The sequence below is a fragment of the Sceloporus undulatus genome, chromosome 3 (assembly GCF_019175285.1).
Source record: "Sceloporus undulatus isolate JIND9_A2432 ecotype Alabama chromosome 3, SceUnd_v1.1, whole genome shotgun sequence".
Taxonomy (NCBI): domain Eukaryota; kingdom Metazoa; phylum Chordata; class Lepidosauria; order Squamata; family Phrynosomatidae; genus Sceloporus; species Sceloporus undulatus.
The window spans coordinates 214,676,250-214,697,909 of record NC_056524.1 but is presented as its reverse complement, the minus strand read 5'-3'; the positions used below and the strand labels follow the sequence as shown (position 1 = coordinate 214,697,909).

At 42.3% G+C, this 21,660-nt stretch overlaps 1 protein-coding gene across 1 annotated transcript in view; it reads left to right on the top strand.

The window, feature by feature from the left end:
- The first annotated feature begins 3,877 nt into the window (after window positions 1-3,877).
- ENTPD1 (ectonucleoside triphosphate diphosphohydrolase 1) overlaps window positions 3,878-21,660 on the top strand; it is a 56,825-nt gene continuing 39,042 nt past the window's right edge. The window contains exon 1 of the mRNA XM_042459858.1: window positions 3,878-3,972. Coding sequence (XP_042315792.1) covers window positions 3,957-3,972 — 16 coding nt within the window. The 5' untranslated portion in view covers window positions 3,878-3,956. The remainder of the gene's footprint in view (window positions 3,973-21,660) is intronic.

The following is a 21,660-nucleotide window of genomic DNA, read 5'->3' as shown; positions in this document are numbered from 1 at the left end:
TGGGAGTGGGCTTATCAAACTGATAATTTTGAGAAGAAAAGGAAGGAGGGTTTGAGAACCAATGATGGTGACATCCAACTATTCAGAAGATATGTTAGATTACCCTATTTTTAGAAGTAAAAGCTAGACACACAGTAAGAAAACAACAGTCAAATGTCAAACCACAGTTCAGACTAACTACACTTTGTCTGAGTTTACATACAGAGTGAGAAACTGCAATTATCTGCAAATAAGAACATAGCTAAACTCCTGGAGGGGTTGAAGAGGGAAGGTGGCTTTACAAGGCTCCCCAGTAAAATGCAAAACTCTAGAGATATGTCAGGATGCAGCCAAATTGTTTTGTTAATCCTGATTAGAGAGTAACCACTGAATTAAAAAGAGTTACTTATGTGTTGACTCATCATTCAACGATTGATTGAATAGGTCTACTCTAGTTGGGGCTAACTAGGATTTTCCAAAAAGTAAAAAGCTCCCAATTTTGTCCACTTTCTGCAAGGTTAATATTGGATTAATGCTCAGTTAGCCTAACATTTCTGAAAACAATCCCACTTTTGCTGGATTTTCCCAAGATCTAAGCACCATTTATCTACTGGATTTGGGGACCTTGCCTCCCGTGTGATAAGGTCCTTAGACTGAAAAAGTAATCTATTTGAGGGTGGGAATAAAATGTTGCAGGTGATGCTGAGAATTGCCAGAAAATAGTCCAGGACAGCGTGGTGCAGTAGTTTGAGTGTTGCACTGTGATTCTGGAATGAAACCCATTGGGTGACCTTGGGCAAGTCACATGCTCTCAGCCTGAGGAAAAGACAATAGCAAACCTCATCTGAAAAAAGAAATCTCACCAAGAATACCCCATGATAAAACCCCATGGCCCTTAGGGTCACTGTAAATCGCAAATGACTTGGAGGCACACAACAACAACAAAGAGTCTGACTGAGTTAAGTGTACATGGACTACAGACTTAATCTTATTTCTATAATGGAATGCATAGGAAGAATCTGTTGTCCTGTCCCAGACAGCCAATGCAACGAAGGGGTGAAGATTTTAAAAGGATCAGTGTCTATTAGTATATTTACTAACTAGAATAATTTGGGCTTTTTATGCAATTTATCTTGTTCTTGGTTGTAGGCACTTCCATTCTGTTAGTTTGTCCCCTCAGGTTAGCCCACCATTTCTTTGATGCATTAGTCATCAGCTGTGCTTCCCTGCAATTGCTGATTTGTATGCAAGCATAGATCCCGTGCTGTCCATATAGCTCAGATATATTCATAATGCTTCTGGGACAAACACCAAAACAACCAACTTCTTTTAAAACTGAAGAGTGGTTTTTAGAATAATCTCTGAGATGTGTGATAACACATATCTTGGGAGAGGGCAAGAGTAATCTTATCAACATTAAATCTGTTTTGAATGGGATCAGTGGGATAGGTGTGTCTCTTTACAAGCTTTCGTATGTGCTTTGTATCTCTCTGCTGCTAGCTACATTTGGCTCTGTTCAGGAAGGAGAACAAGGGAATAGATGTTTGTTTTAAGATAAATTTACATTTTACTAGTAACTCTTAATTCTCTTGATGTGGTACTGGTGCATTCGCAGGCAGAGGCAAGGCACCATACATCATTTGAAAACCATAGTTCATTCACACTACACAGTTATAGGACTATTGCTCCCTTTTAATTGTCATAGTTCCATCCTGTGGATTCCTGGGACTTGTAGTTTGGTGAGGCCCTGGAACCCTCTGGTTGAGAATTCCAAATAACACCTCCCTAAACTGCCAATCCCAGGATTCCATAGGATGGAACCATAGCAGTTAAAGTGGAATAATAGCACTATAACTCTGTGGTGTGAATGGGGTCCAAGTGTTTATGGTGTGGAGGAAACTGAGGGATGCCACACGGGGGCAGAAGTGTGGAACAGATGTCCAGAATCTTACTTTAAAAAAATGAATAAGAGGGCTCCCAAATGAAGCCCTACTGGCTTATTACACTTTGAAGTCATGTCCATTAACATCTAAAGAGCCCTTGCATCCAGTAAGGAAGACTGATAAGTCTGGACTGTAAAAGTCCCCAGTCCTACTGTGGGGAAGTAACTAACCCTCATTTAGCAAAGCCACCTTTGATCCTGTATTTAATGTTAAGTTAATTTGTATATTGCTTATTTGAGATGTGGTGTTGGAGAAGATTGCTGAGGATATCATGGACAGCCAAAGAGACAAAAGAATGGGTCCCAGAACAAGTCTGAACTCTCCCTGGAACCAAGATGATGAAACTGAGGCTGTTGTACTTTGGCCCCATGAAGGCATCACTCACTGGAAAAGGCAATAATGCTAGGAAAGGTAGAAGGCAGTAGAAAGAGAGGAAGACCACATGTCAGATAGTTAGGTTCAATCAGTTAGAGTTAGATAGTTATCCATGGCCCTGAATTTGCAGGACTGTGGTGTAGGAGTTTCAGATTGGACGATGACTTTAGAAAGCAGGGTTTAGAAAGTGTGTACATTTACGGCGCTTTATAAATAAAGCTAATAATAATAATAACATGGTTCAAATTCCAGCTCAGCCCCAAAAACCCAGTAGGTGACCTTGGGCAAGTATACTCTCTCAGCCTCAGAGGATGGCAACCCCCCTTGTAAGAAACTTGCCAAGAAAACCTCATGATAGGATCATCTTAGGGCCACCATAAGTTGGAAATGATTTGAAGCACACAACAAAAAGCAGAGCAGTGGCTGATAGAGGAGTCTTGGAAATGTCTCATATGGGGTCCACTCCAAGGCAGTTAACAACAAACAACTGCTTTTGCCCAGTGCTCCATTTAAGATGATTTACCAGCCACTGGAGTGGTGCAATATTCAGCACACACACATACACACAAGACCCACCGTCCTCCTGGAACAATTCAGCCAAGTGAAATGAATTTATAGCAGGGTCAAAAGGTCTAACTCCAAAATCTCTCTTTGACAAAAGCCAGAGTCAAGGCACAGATTGTATGTGTGTTGGGGGGGGGGGTCACCAAGGTTGGCCTTGGCCCCACGTGGGAGGCAGCAAGGAAAAAAAAGAAGGAATGAATGAATGAATGAGAGAAACGAGTCCCTTCTACGAAACGAGCTCTTCCACTTCTCTGCAGGGAGAGGCCACTTCAAAGGCTGATAAGGAATTGCTGCATAGAAGCAGCAAAGGCACCGTTGTGTTTCCCTTCTGAAAAGGACGGGCAGAAGAAGATAGGCATCTGCCTCAGGTTACAAGCCTAGAAATCGGGGAGGCTGCGGGGAAAGAGGCAGGGAAAGAAAGAAAGAAAGAAAGAAAGAAAGAAAGAAAGAAAGAGGGGGGAGGGAGAACGAAAAGAAGGGACAGAGGAAAGAAAGAAAGAGGGAGGGAGAAATAAAGATTAAGAAAGGGGAGAGAGAGAATGAAAGAAGGAGGGATGGAGGGAGCGAGGGGAAGGAAGGAAGAGGGGGAAAGAGAGAGTAAGAGAGAGAGGGAGGGAGGGAGGGAGAAAGAAAGAAAGAAAGAAAGAAAGAAAAGAGGGGAGGGAGAGAGAGAAAGACACAGAAGAAAGGGAGGGAGGGAGGGAGGGAGGGAGGGAGGAAGAAAGGGAGAAAGGAAGGAAAAAAGGGAGGGAGAGAAGCAGAAAGAAAGAAGAGAGAGAGGCAAAAAGAAAGAAAGAAAGAAAGAAAGGTGTCCCTGTGTGGCCGAAGGAGGTGGGGGCTTCCCCAAAGGCTGTCTGGGGCCTTCCTCTTCTTGGCTGGAGCGCTGAGAGAAGGGTGTCTGCTGCCCTGCGTCCTGCTGCGCTCCATCGGAGGCTCCTTCTTCTCCTCTCCTTGGGAGTCCTGCCCAGTTGGCTGATCCCTCCTCCCCCGCCCCTGGACCGTTAAATAGCCGAGCCTCTTGCATGTGTCCCTGGTCGCAGCGGAGCCCGGAGGAGCCAGTGGAGGAGGAGGAGGAGGCGAGGGGCCCAGGCACTGATGGACCGGCCAAAGGGTAAGAGAGGAGGACCCCAGGCACCATCCTTCAGGCGCCCTGCAGCTCCAGCCAAGGACCAGGCATCCCCCTCCTTCTCTCGCACCTTCCTTCCAACCCAAAGGAGGACCTGGGAGCCAGGAGGAGGAGGAGGAGGAGGAGGAGGGGGAGAGGGGACTTGGCTGGCTGCTCAGCCCCGCTCTGAGCTCAGCCTGGCCATAGAGAGAAGTTGGAGAAGTCATGAATATTCATGTGATGTGTCTCACCATTCAGCCTTGCCATTCAGGAGGGAACTCACTCTGCCTCTTCCAGATGGACCTCTCCAAAAACAGCACAAGCCTTGCAGAGGCATAGCTAGTTGAGGGGACCCACTCATATTCTGTGTGTGTGTGTGTGTGTGTTGCTTCTGAGATGATGAATTTACTGTTAAGGAGATTTATTTTGGGCTCTGGGACACACAGATTTTCTGCATTCCTTCCATTCTGTGAAACTGGCATGAGTTTCAGCTCCCAAGTTCAGATTGTACAGAAAGAGAGCAACAGAAATGTGCATATATGCCTTTGAAGGTCAGAGGCCAATAAAAAAGAAGTATGGAAACTGGTGTTTTGGGCAGGTAAGGCCACATGGGGAAAAGCTCCCATGCCATGCAGTCCTTATTTTCCAAAGACTGGAGTGTTATTGGGGTGGAGTGCATTCTGGACATGTGCTTGACCAAGTATGAGAGGGAGGGAGGACAAGTCTGTGTCTGCAGTGTTTTCATTCAACAGGTTCAGTTTTGTCGTTTTCTGCATGATGGCTGCCATGCACATTTGCACCATCTCCTGCAGTCCATTCTGCATTAATAACATTAATAACAATTGCACATGATACAAATGTGTGAGAAAGGCTCAGATGTCTACTTATGTGAATGTTTTCTTGCAGCTCTTGGTTCTCTCTTTTCTGCATCTGAAAAAGAGGAGAATTATTAAGAAGGCATGCTGACAGGTGCATTGAGAAGTACTTTGCTCAATAGTAGAACACCTGCTTTGCATGTAGATGATTCCAGGGTCTTTGAAGTTACAAGGATCAGCTAGTAGGCGAGGAAGGAAAAGTCCTCAGTTGAAGACTGCTGTCACTACTCAGCTAGAGGGACAAACAGTGTGAGTTCCTGGTGGGAGTGATCCCACAATCGAGCATGCATGGTGATCCCAGCAGAGGACCTAAGGACCATGGGATCTGAGAGTGTTCTGGGGCTTTTTCTGCTTGTTGGGCTTTTTCATTGTTGGAGATTTTCAAAGAGAGGCTGGGTCCATTAGGTCAGGCTAGCTGATGTTTTAGGTCAGTGCTTCTAAGGCTCTCTGATGTGAGAGACTTGCAGTTAATTTCTGCTCAGTACTGCAGGGATTGGTACCAAATTTGAGACCATTGGGTGCAATTGGTTCATCCTTTCTTGGAAACTTGTCAGGAACGAACATCCAATGGTTCAGGGACTTGCATCTGTCCAGGGACCATGACTCTGAGTAGCACTGTTTTAGGTGTGGATTCCTGAAGGGACCAGAGACTGGACTAAGTGGCCTTTGGAGTTTCTTTCAGCTCTACAATTTTATGACTTAAGAAGGAGTGAGGGAGTGAGGGGAGGATGTGGGAGTACCTTTAAGACTGGCTTTTATTTTACATGAGCATTCATGGATATAAACCCACTTCTTTGAATGCAGCAACAAGTGGTATTAAGACATCAAATATAAAGCATATTTATACAGTTGTGGTAGTGTAACAGTGTGTATCTATTCCATGCCTGTATAAACTGTATAAATATGCTTTGTACCTGAGACTTTAATATTAGTTGCTGCATCCAAAGTGTGAGTGTATATCCTTGAATGCTCATGCAAAAATTAAAAAACAGTCTTATATGTGCTGCCCCATTCTTTTTTCCCCTCCCCCTCCCTTCCTCCTTTTTGATGCTGCAAGAAAGTTAACAGGGCTGCTTCTCTGAAAGTTCTTTGACTGTTACACTACATCTGTTTCCCAAGATATAGCCATATCACAGTTATCTTCTGCAACTAGCTGGGGTTGGGCTGTCACAAATTTTTCTGTTACCTTTTTCACATTTGACAGGCTACCCAGGAAGTTGTGTCATTGAACTTGTCTGCTGCAGACACAGGCAAAACGGGTAGCTCCTTTATTTTGCTGGGGAAGCCTCTCTTTTTTGATACTAGCCTGGTTTCTGAACTTCTGCTTCCTTTTGTACAGGAAATGCAATAGGAGAAGTCTTACTGCAGGCAGATGAGGTTGCCCTGTTAAACCATTATCTGCCAAAGCTGTTGAATGCAAGAGAAAGGAAATACAGGTTACCAGAGTTAAGCTTCTCTTCCTGTTCCTAATAGCAATTACCTTGGAAAAGAAAAGAAGAAAGAGGAATCTCCTTTTCCTAATAACATACTCAACAGACTTTTCTTTTAATGGCAGACGAGAAGAAGTGTCCAGAAGGCAGTTTGAAAGAGTAAGAAAACACTGGCAGATATTGGTCACAAATCAAGTGAACCCATTTAGGTCGTTTTAAAATGCTCATTTAACCTTCTATCTTCCCTAGCAGTATTGTCTTTTCTAATGGGCCATGCCTCTCTATGATGTGGCCAAATTATAACAGCCTCAGTTTAATAATTTTGGCTTCCAGGGAGAATTCAGGCTTGATTTGTTCAAGGACCCATTTGTTGTCTTTTTGGCTGTCCACAGTATTCTCAGCACTCTTCTTCAGCACCAATTTTCTTTTTGTCCACTTTCTTTACTGCCCAGCTTTCACATCTGTATATGGTAATGGGGAATACAATGGCTTAGACGATTCTAACTATAGTGCGCAGCTGTATATCTTTAGCCTTTAGGATTTTGTGTAGTTCTTTCATCACTGCCCTTCCCATTCCTAGTTTTCTTCTTATTTTTTGGCTGCGCTCTCTGTTCTGATCAATATTTGATCCTAGGTATGAGGAATCTTTTACTATTTCGATTCCCTCATTGTTTAGGTAGAATTTGTGGGATCTTTTAATTCTTCTGAGATGGGCTCTGGACCTCTTCCTCCAGAGTTTCCCCCTGAGTGGACCACTGTTGCCCTTAGATTTCTTGGTTCTCTGTATTACTTGGTAATCAAAGATGAACTATATAAAGTTGAATGTATGGACAATACAGGACTACAAGATAAGTATGAAAAGCTGCTGAGACTTGGGTCCTTCTCACACTAGCCAATTAAAGAATTTCCTTTGACTTATTGATACTCTACAGAGGTTTCTTCCAGTTCTGACTTATCTCACTAAAAAACTGAAAACTAAAGGTTTCTGTAATACATTGGGCACATCCAGCAAATTAGGTCCAACCACCCAGTTTGGCTTTCCTCATGGCACTGGAAGCTATATTTGTTTATTTATTTACATTTTTTAGCCAACCTTTCCACTAAAAGTGGCACTCAGAGGTCTTACAAACATCATTACATAAACAATAAAGAAGAAACCATTAAAATCTGCAAAGTAATCAATAGACATCAAAATGGTTTCAAAGGACATTTTGAGGAGATGTGTCTTTACACCATTCCCAAAAGTAGAAAAGAGGGGGGGGGCAGATTGCCAGTCTATGTGGAGTGTGTCTCACAATTTGAAAGCAACATAGGAAAAATCCTCTTTTATGTCCTTGCCAAGTAGACCTTTGGAGATGAGTTGTTCTTAAGAGGATTTCTCCTGAAGTTCCATCTAGAAACATTCAAAACAAGACAACTGATCCCTTAGAGAGGCATTTCCCAAACCATTTTGGCTTTAAAATTTAAAACTAACACCTTGAATAGACTTGGAAAGCAAGTAGCAATCAGTGCAGTTCTTTCCATATTGGAATAATGGGATCTCAATGCAGGTGCCCTCCTAGCTGGGCCATGTCTTTGCAATGGTGACCAGGAATAACACTATCCAGTACAAAGCAAATGATGGGCTATGATATCAAATAAACTACAGACCTCCTGGGTACAACATCTGGCCAGATTTTTGTGACATTTCTATTTTTTCCCCATCTCATGCTTTTTGTACCACAAGAAGAATTCTCGAAAAAGCAAAAGCTTCAGGGCTTTTGTGGCATTTGGGCTAGCCTTAATAAAAGTATTGCCCAACTATGCTTGTTGTGTTTCTTTTCTCACGGTCTAACACAACTATCTTTAGTGTTTTGGTTTTTGTCTGTACATATTCACTTGCACATATATAATGTAACATTGGACCTTATCACACGGGAGAAATTGGGCAAAAAAATTGGGTTTAAACAGCGATTATCCCATTCAGAATGCGATATCACAATTAAGATTTTTACACAACATTGCTATTAAACAGGCAATTAACTGGTAATAAACAGGCAACAAAAAGCAGCAAATCTTTCACGGAGAAATCCCCAACATGATTTGTTTCTGTTTATTGCCTGTTTATTGCCTGTCTAATAGCAATGTGTGCGGAAAAAAAAATTGTGATATCATGTTTTGCACCGGATAATTGCTGTTTAAGCCCCCAATTTTCCCATTGTCCATTGTCCCTGGGGTTTCACCCATGCAAGCTATTCACTGGGGATAATTTTTACTCCAGACACAAACTTCAGAGTGCCTACTGTGTGATAGGGTTAAACATTTCTGGCTTCTCCCCATATGCACAACTTATGTGTTTTTAAGAGAGCCTAAAGTTTCCCGTAACATAAAACAAGGTAGACTTATGATAGGCTCCATGTCTGGCAAGACATCTCCCTAATTACTTGTGTCTTATTCAGTGTTACTCAGTTATCATGTTTACTGTACAGTCTGTTCTGCAGGTTAGACAATCCGCAAAATGTTTAGAAGGTTCAATCAGGTTCTCAGGAAGAACTGAGACAGATTTGAGGTTGGCAAAGACTGAGAATGTTAGGATAATGCATTCCCTTGTGTTTAAAATGTTTGGAATAAACAGCAGAGTCTGTTATTCTTTATCATTATCAAAATGATAGTGTGTCCAATGTCTCATTCTGAAACAATGTTTAGAGGGGGGAGGAAAAGAGGAATGGGTTAAAATTAAAATAGTGTTGTTCTTTTTTTAAAAAAAATCTTGTTTACTTTCACCCTAACAATTTCAGACTGATAAACCCACTGAATATAATGAGTGGAAAGAATGCTTACCGAATGCTGAAAACTCTCCAACACAAGGCAAAACAGTGTTTTTCATATTATTGTCAGGTTCTGCAATGACAATTGAGCTGGAAATTTATGGATGCCATTTGACTTTTATGAGGAAGGACTTCCAGGCTATTTTTCATCCTTCTTAACATGTTTGAGGAGAATTTCATCACAACAAGACATATAATAGAAATCTTGGCCAGGAGTCTTAAAAATAGCTGATGCTGTCCTTTTACACTAGAGTGTGATATGGTCAGCTAGCATTTAAGAAAGAGCATTTTCTAAGTATTTTAAAGACATTATCTGACCAATTGAAAGAAACTTTTGAGTGTAAAATGATTCAATAACCTCACGGTAATTAGTTGGAAGCCTGAAAATAAAATGTCCAGAGGTAGTCCAAGAAGCTGTGAAGATGGGTGTCTCTGTTGACACTCAAATCTTTCACTTGGTTTTGAGAAGTTACCAGAAATCTCATGTAATTGTTAAAACTGAGTTTTCTGAGACCTGAGTTGGAAATCTAGTTGGAAATCTAGCCAATGGAGAGATGAGTCTTTATAAGTCGATGAAATAAAATTCCATCAAATTGCTTGTATAGGCTACTGAATTCATTTGTCTGTGAACATGCTTTTTAAAGTCAGAAAGTCTTCTTTTCTTTTCTTTTTTAGCAGAGCATATTTCCAATTCTGTTCATCCAATTCTAATAGAAATTTTTATTACAATTTCCCATCTTTTAGAAACGTCCAGTCTAGCAGCCCCTAATAGCAATGCAATTAGGTCTTTTTGGGGGGTGATGGTGGTTGGGGAGGTTGGTTCTCAAAGATCAATGACAACAATCATGTTTCTGAAAACTGGACAGTTTGATGTGGTGTTTGACTCAATACATTTAAAATATTTATCCTAAATCCTTGGTATTGTTGTGCCTTCATCTCTGACTTAAGGCAACCATAAGGCTAACTTATGGGGTTTTCTTGGTAAGTTTTTTCAGAGGGTTTGCCATTGCCATCCTCTGAGGCTGAGAGTATGTGACTTGCCCAAGGTTCCATGTCCTAGCGGGGAATCAAACCCTGGACTCCACCAGAGTTATACTCCAGTGCTCAAACCACTACACCACATTGGCTCTATTGCCCTACTTCAAGAAAATAAAGCCCATGTATAAACTACTGTTAAGGTATTCTCTCTGTATTATTCTGAGATGGAACTATAAAGTGAGGCATGCCAAATTCCCTTCCATAGCATTTCATTTAACAGTTCTGAATGTTTCAGTTCCCATGCGGTCTGAAATCTATTTGCATCTCAGTGTGAAGAGTTGATTAGAATATAGTTTGGATACTTGTGGTGTTTGGTTAAGAAACAGAGAAAAGGTAATTTAAACTAGAATAATCTAGATTTTAAATCAACGGTTGCACAATAATGAAACAGAATGTGGGAGCTGGTTTTGTGGTCTCATGGACGTAAATTGTTTTAGAATAAGAGAGTTGCTTTCAACCAAAAGGTCATGATAAGACCCTAGTATACAAGCAGATTAGGAGGACAGCTCTGACTGAATGTGAAACATGCATTTTATGATTTCTATCTGAAATTTACGCAACCAATTCAGAATTTTACATTTCCAAATTAGCTCTCAAGGCTGGTCCTACTGTCAGGCAGCATGAAGAAGCAACCTCAAACAATAGATTTGGGGTCTTATGAAAGAGCAGCAAATTGTGTTGTTGTTGTTGTATTTTTACTGCCAGGAGTGGGGAGAGGTGCTTATGTTGTTCTCTCCCTCAAGCACCAAATGAAAAGGCTGGTCTTGAGTACTGTGCACCAGATCATAGAGAAATTATTCTTCGGTTTATATTTCTTAGAATCTTATTACCAGCATGGCCATTTCACTTGGGTGAATTGGGATGCCATTTATTCTTTTCCTTCAGGCAGCAAAATGTCTTGGGTTTAGCCCTGTTTGTCCTACTATCGTTCTACAGTACTTAGCAAGAGACTGCCAATTATTTCTGCAGTATTTACTGACTCCTCCATAACAGTGTTCACCTAGATTGCACCCAGAGTCTTCCTGTGTATTATTAGTGGGATCATTCTCTCATTAGTCCTCTTCTGTGGAATTGCCAGCCTTTGTTCATTTACCTTTTTACAGAGATGCCATTGTTGTCAAGACAGTGTAGTCCAGTGTTTTCTTTATTCTCTTCCTGTGCTCCTCAGCCTACCTGATTTTGTATGTATGGCCTTGTCTATATGGGCCAAAAGGCCCATTTTCTGGCACTGTCCTGCTCAGACAACACACATCCCAAACCTTGATTCTGGTGCGAACAGTGCAGATGACATCTGACACATTGTGCCCAGAACTGGGCTACAATAGCCTTAAAATGGAGTAAAATAACAGGTGTGTTGCTCCAGATCTTATGGAGTGGGAACGAAGACTGAGGTAATGGGGGCAGGTCAGAGCTGCTTCGGAGTATCCTGGCCAGAAAAGGCCTATATTTGCCTGTACAGTATACACTTTGTGTAATACAGAGAGAAGTACCTATCATAGAGTTTCATTTTCCAGATAAAAAATGCTGGATTTGATAGAAGTCATTTCTGTCCCACTTATAAGCTATTTGGAATGTTTGTCAGTTTTATCTACAATATTATATAGGTCTGTGTTTTGACCATTCAATTTTCAAATTGGGCTACAGCATTTTAAGATAAAATGTGTATTTCTTAGAATCATAGAATCATAGAGTTGGAAGAGACCGCAAGGGCCATCCAGTCCAACCCCTTGCCATGCAGGAAATCCAAATCAAAGCATCCCCAACAGATGGCCATTCTTACTTTCACTTCACTTCACAATTCCCTTTACCTTGACTCCAAGTATAGGATATGTTTCTCTTGTAGCCACTCACAACAGTAAATGATAGTAGAGTAAAATTGTGTGGCTTTGTCAACTTGTTCTGTGAACACCATAAAACATTTTTGTTTGGCTCGCTGTACCATATTGCTATTCAAGAAATGAATTGCAACCCTTATATGTTGGTGGCATACCACTGATAAAAGCTTTTTTAAATAAAAGACCTTAAACATGTCCATTAATAGACAGATGATAGTTGTTTTTTCTACGTGACTTTGAGTCAACTCTGATCCTATTCTAGAGTTTTCTTGGCAAGAATTATTTGGGGGGAGGCTTGCATTTATCTTCCTTGAAGGCTGGGAAAGTGTGAGTCACCCATGGAGTTTCCATGGCTCAGTGGGGATAGTCTCATGGAGACCTAGTCCAATACTTTTATGTGCCTTCAACTTGAGTCCAATTTATGGCAACCCTGTCATTGGGTTTTCCTGGCAAGATTTATTCAAAGAGGTTCCTATAAGGCTGAGAAGATTCTTGAAATGCTAGTCCAACTGTTGACTATATTTTTTCATCTGCTTTTTAAATGATTCAGTTTCTCAGTCCTCTTCCCACTTTCCCCCTTTGTCTTCAGCTTACTTGAGCTGCTCCAAATTGAGTTTAAAGTGAAAAATTAGTGTCCACTCAGTTAACTCAGTAGTGGGGAGACGAGAAGAAGGGGTAGAATCTTGCCCTTCTTGGTAGGCTCAGGGAAAAGCAAACTGCTGCAGCCTCTCCTATCTTATGTGTTTTTCTTCATTAATAACATTTACCAACTTGACCATACTCTGATGTTGCTTGGCCACATGTGTCCCAGTTTTATTTGTTAAATGTTAAAGGGTATGGTATATCCAGCCACTCTGATACAACTTAAGTTGCTTTATTAGAACTTCTAAAACTAGCTGCTGATCCCTCATCAAAGAGCATTATATAAAGGTAATTTAACCTAGAAGAGAACACCCAGAGAGAAAATGCCCTTCAACAATATATCCATTCTTTTCATACATAAATCCATTGGGGAAATCTGTACCAGAACAAGTACAATATGGGCAACTTTGGGCATATCTCTTTGGACAGTGCCGATAACACCAAATTGGAAGAGATGAGAAAGGGCTTTCAGTAAAGAGTACTTGTTAGTATAGCAGCTTGGGTATGGACCCAAGGATACACCAAGGGAATACAAATGATTAAAAGTTGTGGCTGGTGGAGCAGGGTTGCATTTGTTAAATAATAATAATAAAATAATAATTTGTTGCCACGTCCACAACAATGTGGATATATTATATCCTCTAGAGCTTTTTGATTGCTGGGGAGAGGGGTGGTTAATCTAGTGTAGTGGTTAGTGCAATCTAGTGTTTAGAGTGTTGGACTGGAATCTAGGTTTAAGTCTTCACAAAGCTGTGAAATTCAGTTGGTGAATTTTATCCAGTCATTGTCTTGCAGCATGACCTACCTTAGAGGTTGTTGTGAAGATATAAGTGGGGAGGAAGAGAGAAATGAGTGCTGCCTATAACTTATTTGAATAAAGGTGAGATATAAATGTAACTAATAAGTAAATATTACTGCTATATTACACACATAATGGCCCTTTGCCCTCCAAGATTGGAGACATGCTTTTCCATTTTTCCACTTATGTAATGCCTGCAAATTACCTGCCAGTCTCATTGAAGTGATTATGAGAAGCAGGCTCCTTGCAGGAAACAATTTTGAATGTAATTGGCAGTGGCACCTGCCAATATTAGCATGTGGTATAGCTAACACAATGAACCATATGTCCTAAAAGTAATTATTGGCAAAATTCAAACAAGTCCATGATATTGCAAACAGAGTCGCTTTCAAACATCACAGACAAAAACACTCAGTCCCCTTTGGGTAAATAATGCTGCTTATGATATTGATCCATCTCTGAGCCCTTTGTCCTTATCTTATAGTGAACCTTTGAATAACACCATGAATGGCCAGGAAGATAATCAAAATCGTTTTGGGTTCTAAATGCTAACCCAGCTCTAGAAGGTTCCAATCATAGCTGTTGGGTGGAGGTGGGAACCAAAGTAGGGAGTGCATGAACAACTGTCTTGTCAGATACAATATTTTCCTTTTGGAGGCAACTTTATAAGGCTGCAGATCAGGCTTCATTGTGCACAAACAGATGAAAGTACATGTGATGTGAACATAGTATTAGTTTTTATCTTGGCACAAAGCTACCTTTAACTTAATTCTGCAAGAGCTGTCAGCTCAAATGTCTGCATAATTCAACTGTTGCTCCAACACTTGGTGCTTGCCTGCTGCTCCTTGTGGTCTCATAGGCGCATTTCATCTTTGCAGTAGCTTCTACAACTTTTTATTATTATTATTAACCTTTATTTATGAAGCGCTGTAAATTTACACAGCGCTGTACATACAATCTTTTAGTTAGACGATTCCCTGCCCTCGGGCTTACAATCTAAAAAGACATGAACACAGAAGGAGAAGGGAGTGGTGACGGGAAAGGGTAAGAGGTCCAGCAGTTCCTCTCTACCTCCAAGGCCTGGACCAAGGCAGAGGCTTCATAATGGATGGTTAACACTGCCAAGATGTGCTGAGTAATATCCCAAGGTCTGATGTGTGTGTGTGGTGATGTTTTGAAGTTTGATAACTTTTAAAATTCAACCCAAATGTAGTGCTGTAATCTGAACCAACATACTTTAAAGTTTGCAAATGTTAGGGATATATAATTTTGCAACCACCCATGCTGCTTCTTGTTCCAAATGCCCCTGGATGCCTGGCAGCCTTAAAGAAAGTAAGTGCCTCTTATGTTGTTAAAATCAATGCTACATCAGACACAGAGGTGATCTGTGTGGATATAATCCAAGAGCCTTAGGTTGTATGAAAACTGAGGGAACTTCCATTCCCATCAAACTGCGTGCCACTCCCCAGGTTCATTCCAACAAGAGAACCAGAAAACTTCTGCCCACTGGGCTTTTCTTTGTGTGAGAGACAGACTGTGTGTGTGTGTGGGGGGGGGGGAGCAAGAGAGGGGGGGGGGGGGGAGAGGAGAAAAACAGACAGACACACACACACACACACACACACACACACACAGAGGTGGTACAGCAGTTTTGAAAATACTGGTAGATTGTGGCATTATACTCCAGAAGTGACCAGTGCAGAACAGAGTGAAACAAAAGTGCTCTTTAAAAGAATGTCTTGCAGATTTTCTCAGAGCATAAGAGCGAAGCTGGGCTATGTTCACTGGCCCCAACTCCTGGTCTCTCTTTGTGTACAGTGTGCAGAGAAAAACACTTCTTACAATACTGCTGCAAATGTGGAAGCTTCTTAGCATTTGGGAATGTTGACTGTCCAGGGTTCCCAAACATTTGTACAACTCTATGTGCATAGAGTTGCAGTGGCTTAGCTGTTAAGATGCCTACTCTAACGATTGCAAGTTTGGCAGGTCGAGATCCGTGTGTCATGTGATGGAGTGAGCCCCTATCACTAGTCCCAGCTTCTGCCAACCGAGCAGTTTGAAAGCATGTAAAAGTTCAGGTGGATTAATAGGTACCCACTTTGGTGGGAAGGTAACAATGTTCTGTGCAGCCATGCTGGCCACAAGACCACAGAGTCATCTTTGACAATGCCAGCTCTTTGGTTTAATAATGGGGATGAGCACTGCCTCCTACAGTTGGACACGACTTGACAACTTTATCAAAGGAGAAACCTTTACTTTTACCTTATATGTGCCATGGATTTTTCCCTTTGTGACATCAAAGGCAAGCTAGTCAGTGAAGCCTTGCTTCCCCTTCATACATTGAGACTTAGAGACAGGACCTCATGACTTCTTGTGATCTCAGCAGAATAAACCTTTTGTGACTTGTAAACAGAGCTTAGAAAAATTACCTTTCTGGGTTATATCTCTCAGAAACTCCCCCAGCCAATATGAATCCACTGTGAACTGTAAAACCCTCCCAAAAGCAATTTTTCCAAGCTTAACTCACATTTTTATATAAAATAAAAAATTGTTTTAATGAAAAGAAAAAAACATTTGTTTTAATTTTGAAGTTCTAGGAACTTTCAAATTTATTGCTATTGGTAATGACAGTTCATTTGAAACAGATCACACCAGGAACTGGCTCTTTTTAAAAGCAATGCTTCTGCTATTGTTATTCCTCCAAAACATCATCATAACCGGAGTATGCCAAATGGAGATAAATTAAACCCAACTGGTTACTGGTAAAGTCTTCTGTCTGTTTGGAAGATTAAGCAGTTATTGTTAAAGGATGACATCCTTTAAGGAGACAATTGGAGGAGGATACATAAAAGAAAGAAGAGAGTGAACTCTCAGATCACCCTTGTAGAGCAGACATGGTGATCACTTCCAGCCTTTTGTACTCCAGTTCCAACAGCTGCAGCAGATTATGGTAAGTCCCATTTCCTCACCAGACATGAACGCAGTTACATAAGACTGTTACATAGGCAACTTCTTAATCTCCCTCATGTCCCTGTTAAGTTAAAGATGCTTGCTCAGAAGAAATGTGTGTTACTGTTTTTGGCAAGAGCGGTCATCAGCATTTAAGAAGAACAGTGGGTATGTCCTGAGGACAGCTGCTGCTTTTTCCATATGAAGTAGCACTGAGTTTGTTTTTTGAAAGTTTTTGCTTTTTGCTTTGAAGCACACTGACTGTTGGCCAAATATTTGTTTGTTAGGTAGCCTTTGAGCACTTTCTGAGGCATAAGAAAAGGTGAATCGGATTCTCTAGGGAGATAAATGCCCTGTGACATCTTATAATAGTAGGAGTTTGCCAATAGTTTGAGCTTACTTTTAAAAAGCAAACAGTGTATAGTTCCAAGGCAGTACAGTAGTCAGTTATGTTATATGTTATAGCTTCATATTTTTAAAAAGCCACTTTCTAATTTCTCACTCTACAAATGTAACTAAATTAATTGCTTTAAAAACAATAACTAAAATAAATTTAAAAACAAAACAAACAGAATGCCGTAAGTGACTGAAAAGCCTGTGGTCACTCCAGAGTGACACAGTCATAGGGCCTCAACAGACAGGCACTAAACGCCAGCCTCGGGGCAGGGCAGAGGCATAACGTCCTCACAACATACATCCCGACGCTACCCTGACACTGGTGTCACACCATGCGTCCGACCATACAGCGGGCAGTGTCACAGCTCTCCTTTGATGCTGCATCCAGATGATGCATAACAAAAGGAGCGCTGGAAAGTGCCACTGTGATGGCAAAGGGGCCTTTTCCCCAGCGTGAAAAGAAGTGGCTTTCTGCAGCTTCTTTTTGTACTGGGGAAAGGCCAGATCGGGGTGCGGCATGTAGTTGCCATGGCCCCGATCTAGCGAGGAAAGGGGCCTTATAGGCCACTCCAAAGTCTGTTGAGCCACATAGTGACACTGGCAAAAGGAATGCAGTACCCCTCGTTATATTACAGTTGTAGTACAGGTTGAGTCTGTATGTTTTAGGCGCCGGACAGACTGCCCCAAAAGGGTGGCCTGCCAGTGGCCTAATTCCCTCCGGAGGAAAGCCACAGCTGCCAAACAGTGCAGCTTCCCTTTTTGAGCTGCAGGGCGGACATCACAAGTGCACCAATGTCGTAAGTGACTCACAGCACTGTGCTAGGGTTAGGGACCGTGCGTTTGCCGCGTGGTCCCTAACCCTAAAATCGGCATTTGGGCGGTCTGTACCATGCCTTAGTCATACAAAAAAGGAATCACTGCAAATAACTCATCACTTATAACTAGTGACTCCTGAGCTGTACCAGTAACCGTATGATGCTGCTGAAATATTTGCTTTCCCCTCTGCAACATCTGGTGCTGCCTTGTGAAGGAATGGTAAATGGAAGAGGTCTTACTTATGTAGGTACAGGAGCATACTTCCCCCGAGTATTAGTCAGTAAAGCAAAGAACTAAGCTGTCATCTATATGCGGGTGGGGCAGAGTGGCTTTTATAAACTTCACACCTTCTGCCATTAGCTGAGCTAGTGAAGCTAGACAGAAAGGGGAGCTGATGAAAAACTTGAAATCAACTGAAATCAATCAACTGAAGCAAGCACAAGAGGAAGAGAAAACTAGAAATCCTTTGCTGTTGCCTCCCAAATTGCTGTGGGGTGTGCACACAGATACTCGTATTTAGGGCCTGGGACAGACCGCTGCAAAAGGGTGGCCTGCCAGCAGCCTCTTTTCTTCTGCAGGGACAGCGCAGCCCCCAAATGGGGTGCCGTCACTGTGGAGGAAAAAGAACCTGGTATCTCTGGGTTCTTTTTTGGGTGCCACAATGACGTTGGAAGTGCACCACTGGCACACTCCCAAAGTAAGCGGCGTGTGGCGCAGTGCAGACACCATGTGGTGCTTACATCACAATGGTGGTGCCCGTATGGACAGGACGCCGCCATTGTAACACCACCACTACGTACTAGGGTTAGGGACCATGTGGTTTCTACGTGGTCCCTAACCCAATATCGGTGCCGGTATGCCGCTTATTGCTACAGTCCAACTTTAGAGATGAGGAATATTATTGGCCAGTGTTGGCTGAGGGATTTTGGGTGTTGTAGTCTAGAAAAAGTAACACTTCCCAGCTCTGTACTCTTTTATACTTTATAGTTTGTACCATCTGGTTATCACACACCTAGTAACCTGTCCATAAATGACCCAATACAGTGTTAGGTCTCCTTTCTCCAGGAGCCAATGATCACAGTACAAACAGACATGCATCAAATTTATGTGGACAAGTATCTGCCTCTAGATCCCAGTATGAGCTGCAACTCACCACTACCAATGCACATCACAAAAAAAATCAGCAGCACTTGACAACTGGATATGGGGGGGGGACACGTATTTTTTCAATCAAACCGAGTATATACCATGTTTCAGATTAGAAAGAATGTACTCTAAAACAAAATGCACATCTATGAGTGCTGTTTCTGCTGTGAACACATAGAAAGTTGTTTTGTTTCTTTAATGTTGCATCACTGAAATGCATCAGCAGTGGCTCCTGGACCTGCAAAATTGCTGCCACCCCTGCCTTAAAGTGACCTCCAAACATATACATGTCCTTTAGACAAACAGCCTGGTAGTTAAGTAGAAGAAGGTGGAAAGCTACAGGGTTCAGTACATTTAACGATGGATGCCAGTTTATACAGGCAAAATTATAGCATGCCCCTTTTCATTTCCTAACTTTTAGATTACCTGCAGCAAGGTCTTTGGGACTCAAAATAACTTCCCTACATTTTGGAAGAACTTTTAGGTTGTGTCTAGAAGATTCAAAATGTTTTTGTTTAATCATTTATTATTATTACTATTGTTAACCTTTATTTATGAAGTGCTGTAAATTTACACAGCGCTGTACATGCAATCTTTTTAGTTAGATGGTTCCCTGCCCTCGGGCTTACAATCTAAAAAGACATGACACAGAAGGAGAAGGGAGTGGAGGCGGGAAAGGGTAAGAGGTCCAGCAGTTGCTCTCTATCTCCGAGGCCTGGACCAAGGCAGATGGACTGGAGGGAGGGCTTGGCTTCAAAATGGAAGGTTAATCTTCATCCAGGGAAAATACATACTCTTAAGTAGGATAATATATATACAATACATAGCAATACAGGAATTGGTTCGATAAACAGGCAACAAAAGAACATCAGATAGTAAGCGACAATTATGCAATGCCTGGGAAGGCTTCTCTGAACAGGATGGTTTTCAACTCCGTTTTGAAGCTAGTTAAAGAAGTGATGGCTCTTGCTTGTGGGGGAAGAAGGTTCCAGGAGTGAGGGGCAGCAAGTGAAAAGGGGCGAATCCGGGATGGGGCAGAGGAAATCCTGGGCTGAGACAGGAACCCTTGACTACCAGAACGGAGGGCCCTGGTGGGAAGGTGAGGAGAAAGAAGGTCTGATAAGTAAGGAGGGGCCAGTCCATGGAGGGCTTTGAATGTCGACAGCAGGAGCTTATACTGAATGCGGAAAGGGAGACGGAGCCAGTGAAGGGATGCCAACACAGGAGAGATGTGGTCAGAGCGGTGGGTGGAAGTGATAATGCGTGCAGCTGAATGCTGGACAGAGATTAAAGGACGGAGGTGAGAAAGAGGAAGCCAAGCCAGGAGGACGTTACAGTAATCCAGTCGTGAGATCACTAGGGCATGGACCAGGATCTTGGCAGTAGAGGCGGAGAGATATGGTCGGATTTTGGCAATATTGTACAAAAAGAATCTACAAGCCTTGGCTGTGGTCTGGATCTGAGGGATACACGACAGAGAAGAGTCAAAGATAAAACCAAGACTGCGGGCTTGCTGGACTGGTTGAATAGAAATGTTGTCCACAGAGACAGAAAAGGAGAGTTGAAGGGTGGGCTTAGGAGGAAAGACAAGAAACTCTGTCTTGGACATGTTGAGCTTCAAACGCCGATGGCGCATCAACTGCGAGACAGCTGTAAGGCAAGACGAGACTTGCTGTTCAAGCCTTGGAGAAAGGTCAGGGGCAGAAAGATACAGCTGGGTGTCATCAGCATACAGATGGTAGGAAAAACCAAAAGAGCTGATGAGTTTTCCTAAGGACAGTGTGTAGAGAGAAAACAGAAGAGAACCCAGAACAGAGCCCTGGGGAACTCCAACAGATAAGGGAACAGGAGTAGGGTTGCCATAACCCGGCGGCCCCCGTGCCAATCATGGTTTCGGGGGGCCCCTCCCGGTCCGGTTTGGGCCCCCACCTGTGCCTTGTTCCCGGTTTGGGGGCCCACTCCGGCCATTGCCACTGCTGCTAATGCGGCTGCTGCAGCGCCAACCCACCTCCGGCTCCGCCTTCCTCCTCTTCCTCGGCGGCAGAAGCGCCGCCGCTACCGCGCCCCAACTGTGAGGGCTTATGCGCCGCCCAGGCCTCATCAGGGGCCAGTGGCAGCGCGCACGCCTGCCCCACTTCCCCCCGCGCGCACCTCCCCGCTTTCCTCCACCCGCACGTGCGCGCACCTGCCCCGCTTTCCTCCGCGTGAGCGTGCCTGCCCTGGTTCCCTCCGCACACGCCTGCCCTACTTCCCTCCGCGCATGCGCGCCAGCCATCATAAGGAGGAGGAGGGGGGGAGGAGGAAGAGGAGGAAGGAGCTGGATGAAGGGTGCCTGAAGGCCAGGGCAGAATTGGGCCAGAGAAGGAGGAGGAGGAGGAGGAGGAGGAAAGCTGAGTCAGTGGCCATTAGGTCTGCCTTGGTATTTTGGGGTTTTTAAATTATATTTAAAAATATAAAATACTTATTTTATTTAATTTTTTAATTTGTATTATTGCTTTTTATTTTTATTTTATTAATTTTTATTATTGCTTGTTTTTATTTTATTTCATTAATTTTATTATTGCTTGTTTTTGTTTTATTTTATTAATTTTTATTATTGTTTGTTTTTATTTTATATCATTAATTTTATTATTGCTTGTTTTTGTTTTATTTTATTAATTTTTATTATTGCTTGTTTTTTATTTTATTACCTTGCCTTGTTTTTTATTTATTTTTTCATTATTTTTTATTATTAAATATATGCAAGTGCATTTTTTGTGTATTTATGGTGCTTTGAATGCTAACAAGTCTGCCTTTCTTGGCCAATTATAGTGGTGGTGGTGATGATGATGATGATGATGATGATGATGATGATGATGATGATGATGATGATGATGATGATGGTGATATTGATATCAACAAGCCTCTGAGGCATGGCCAATGTAAGTTGCTGTGATTTTTACAAACTCATGCGCAGTGAAG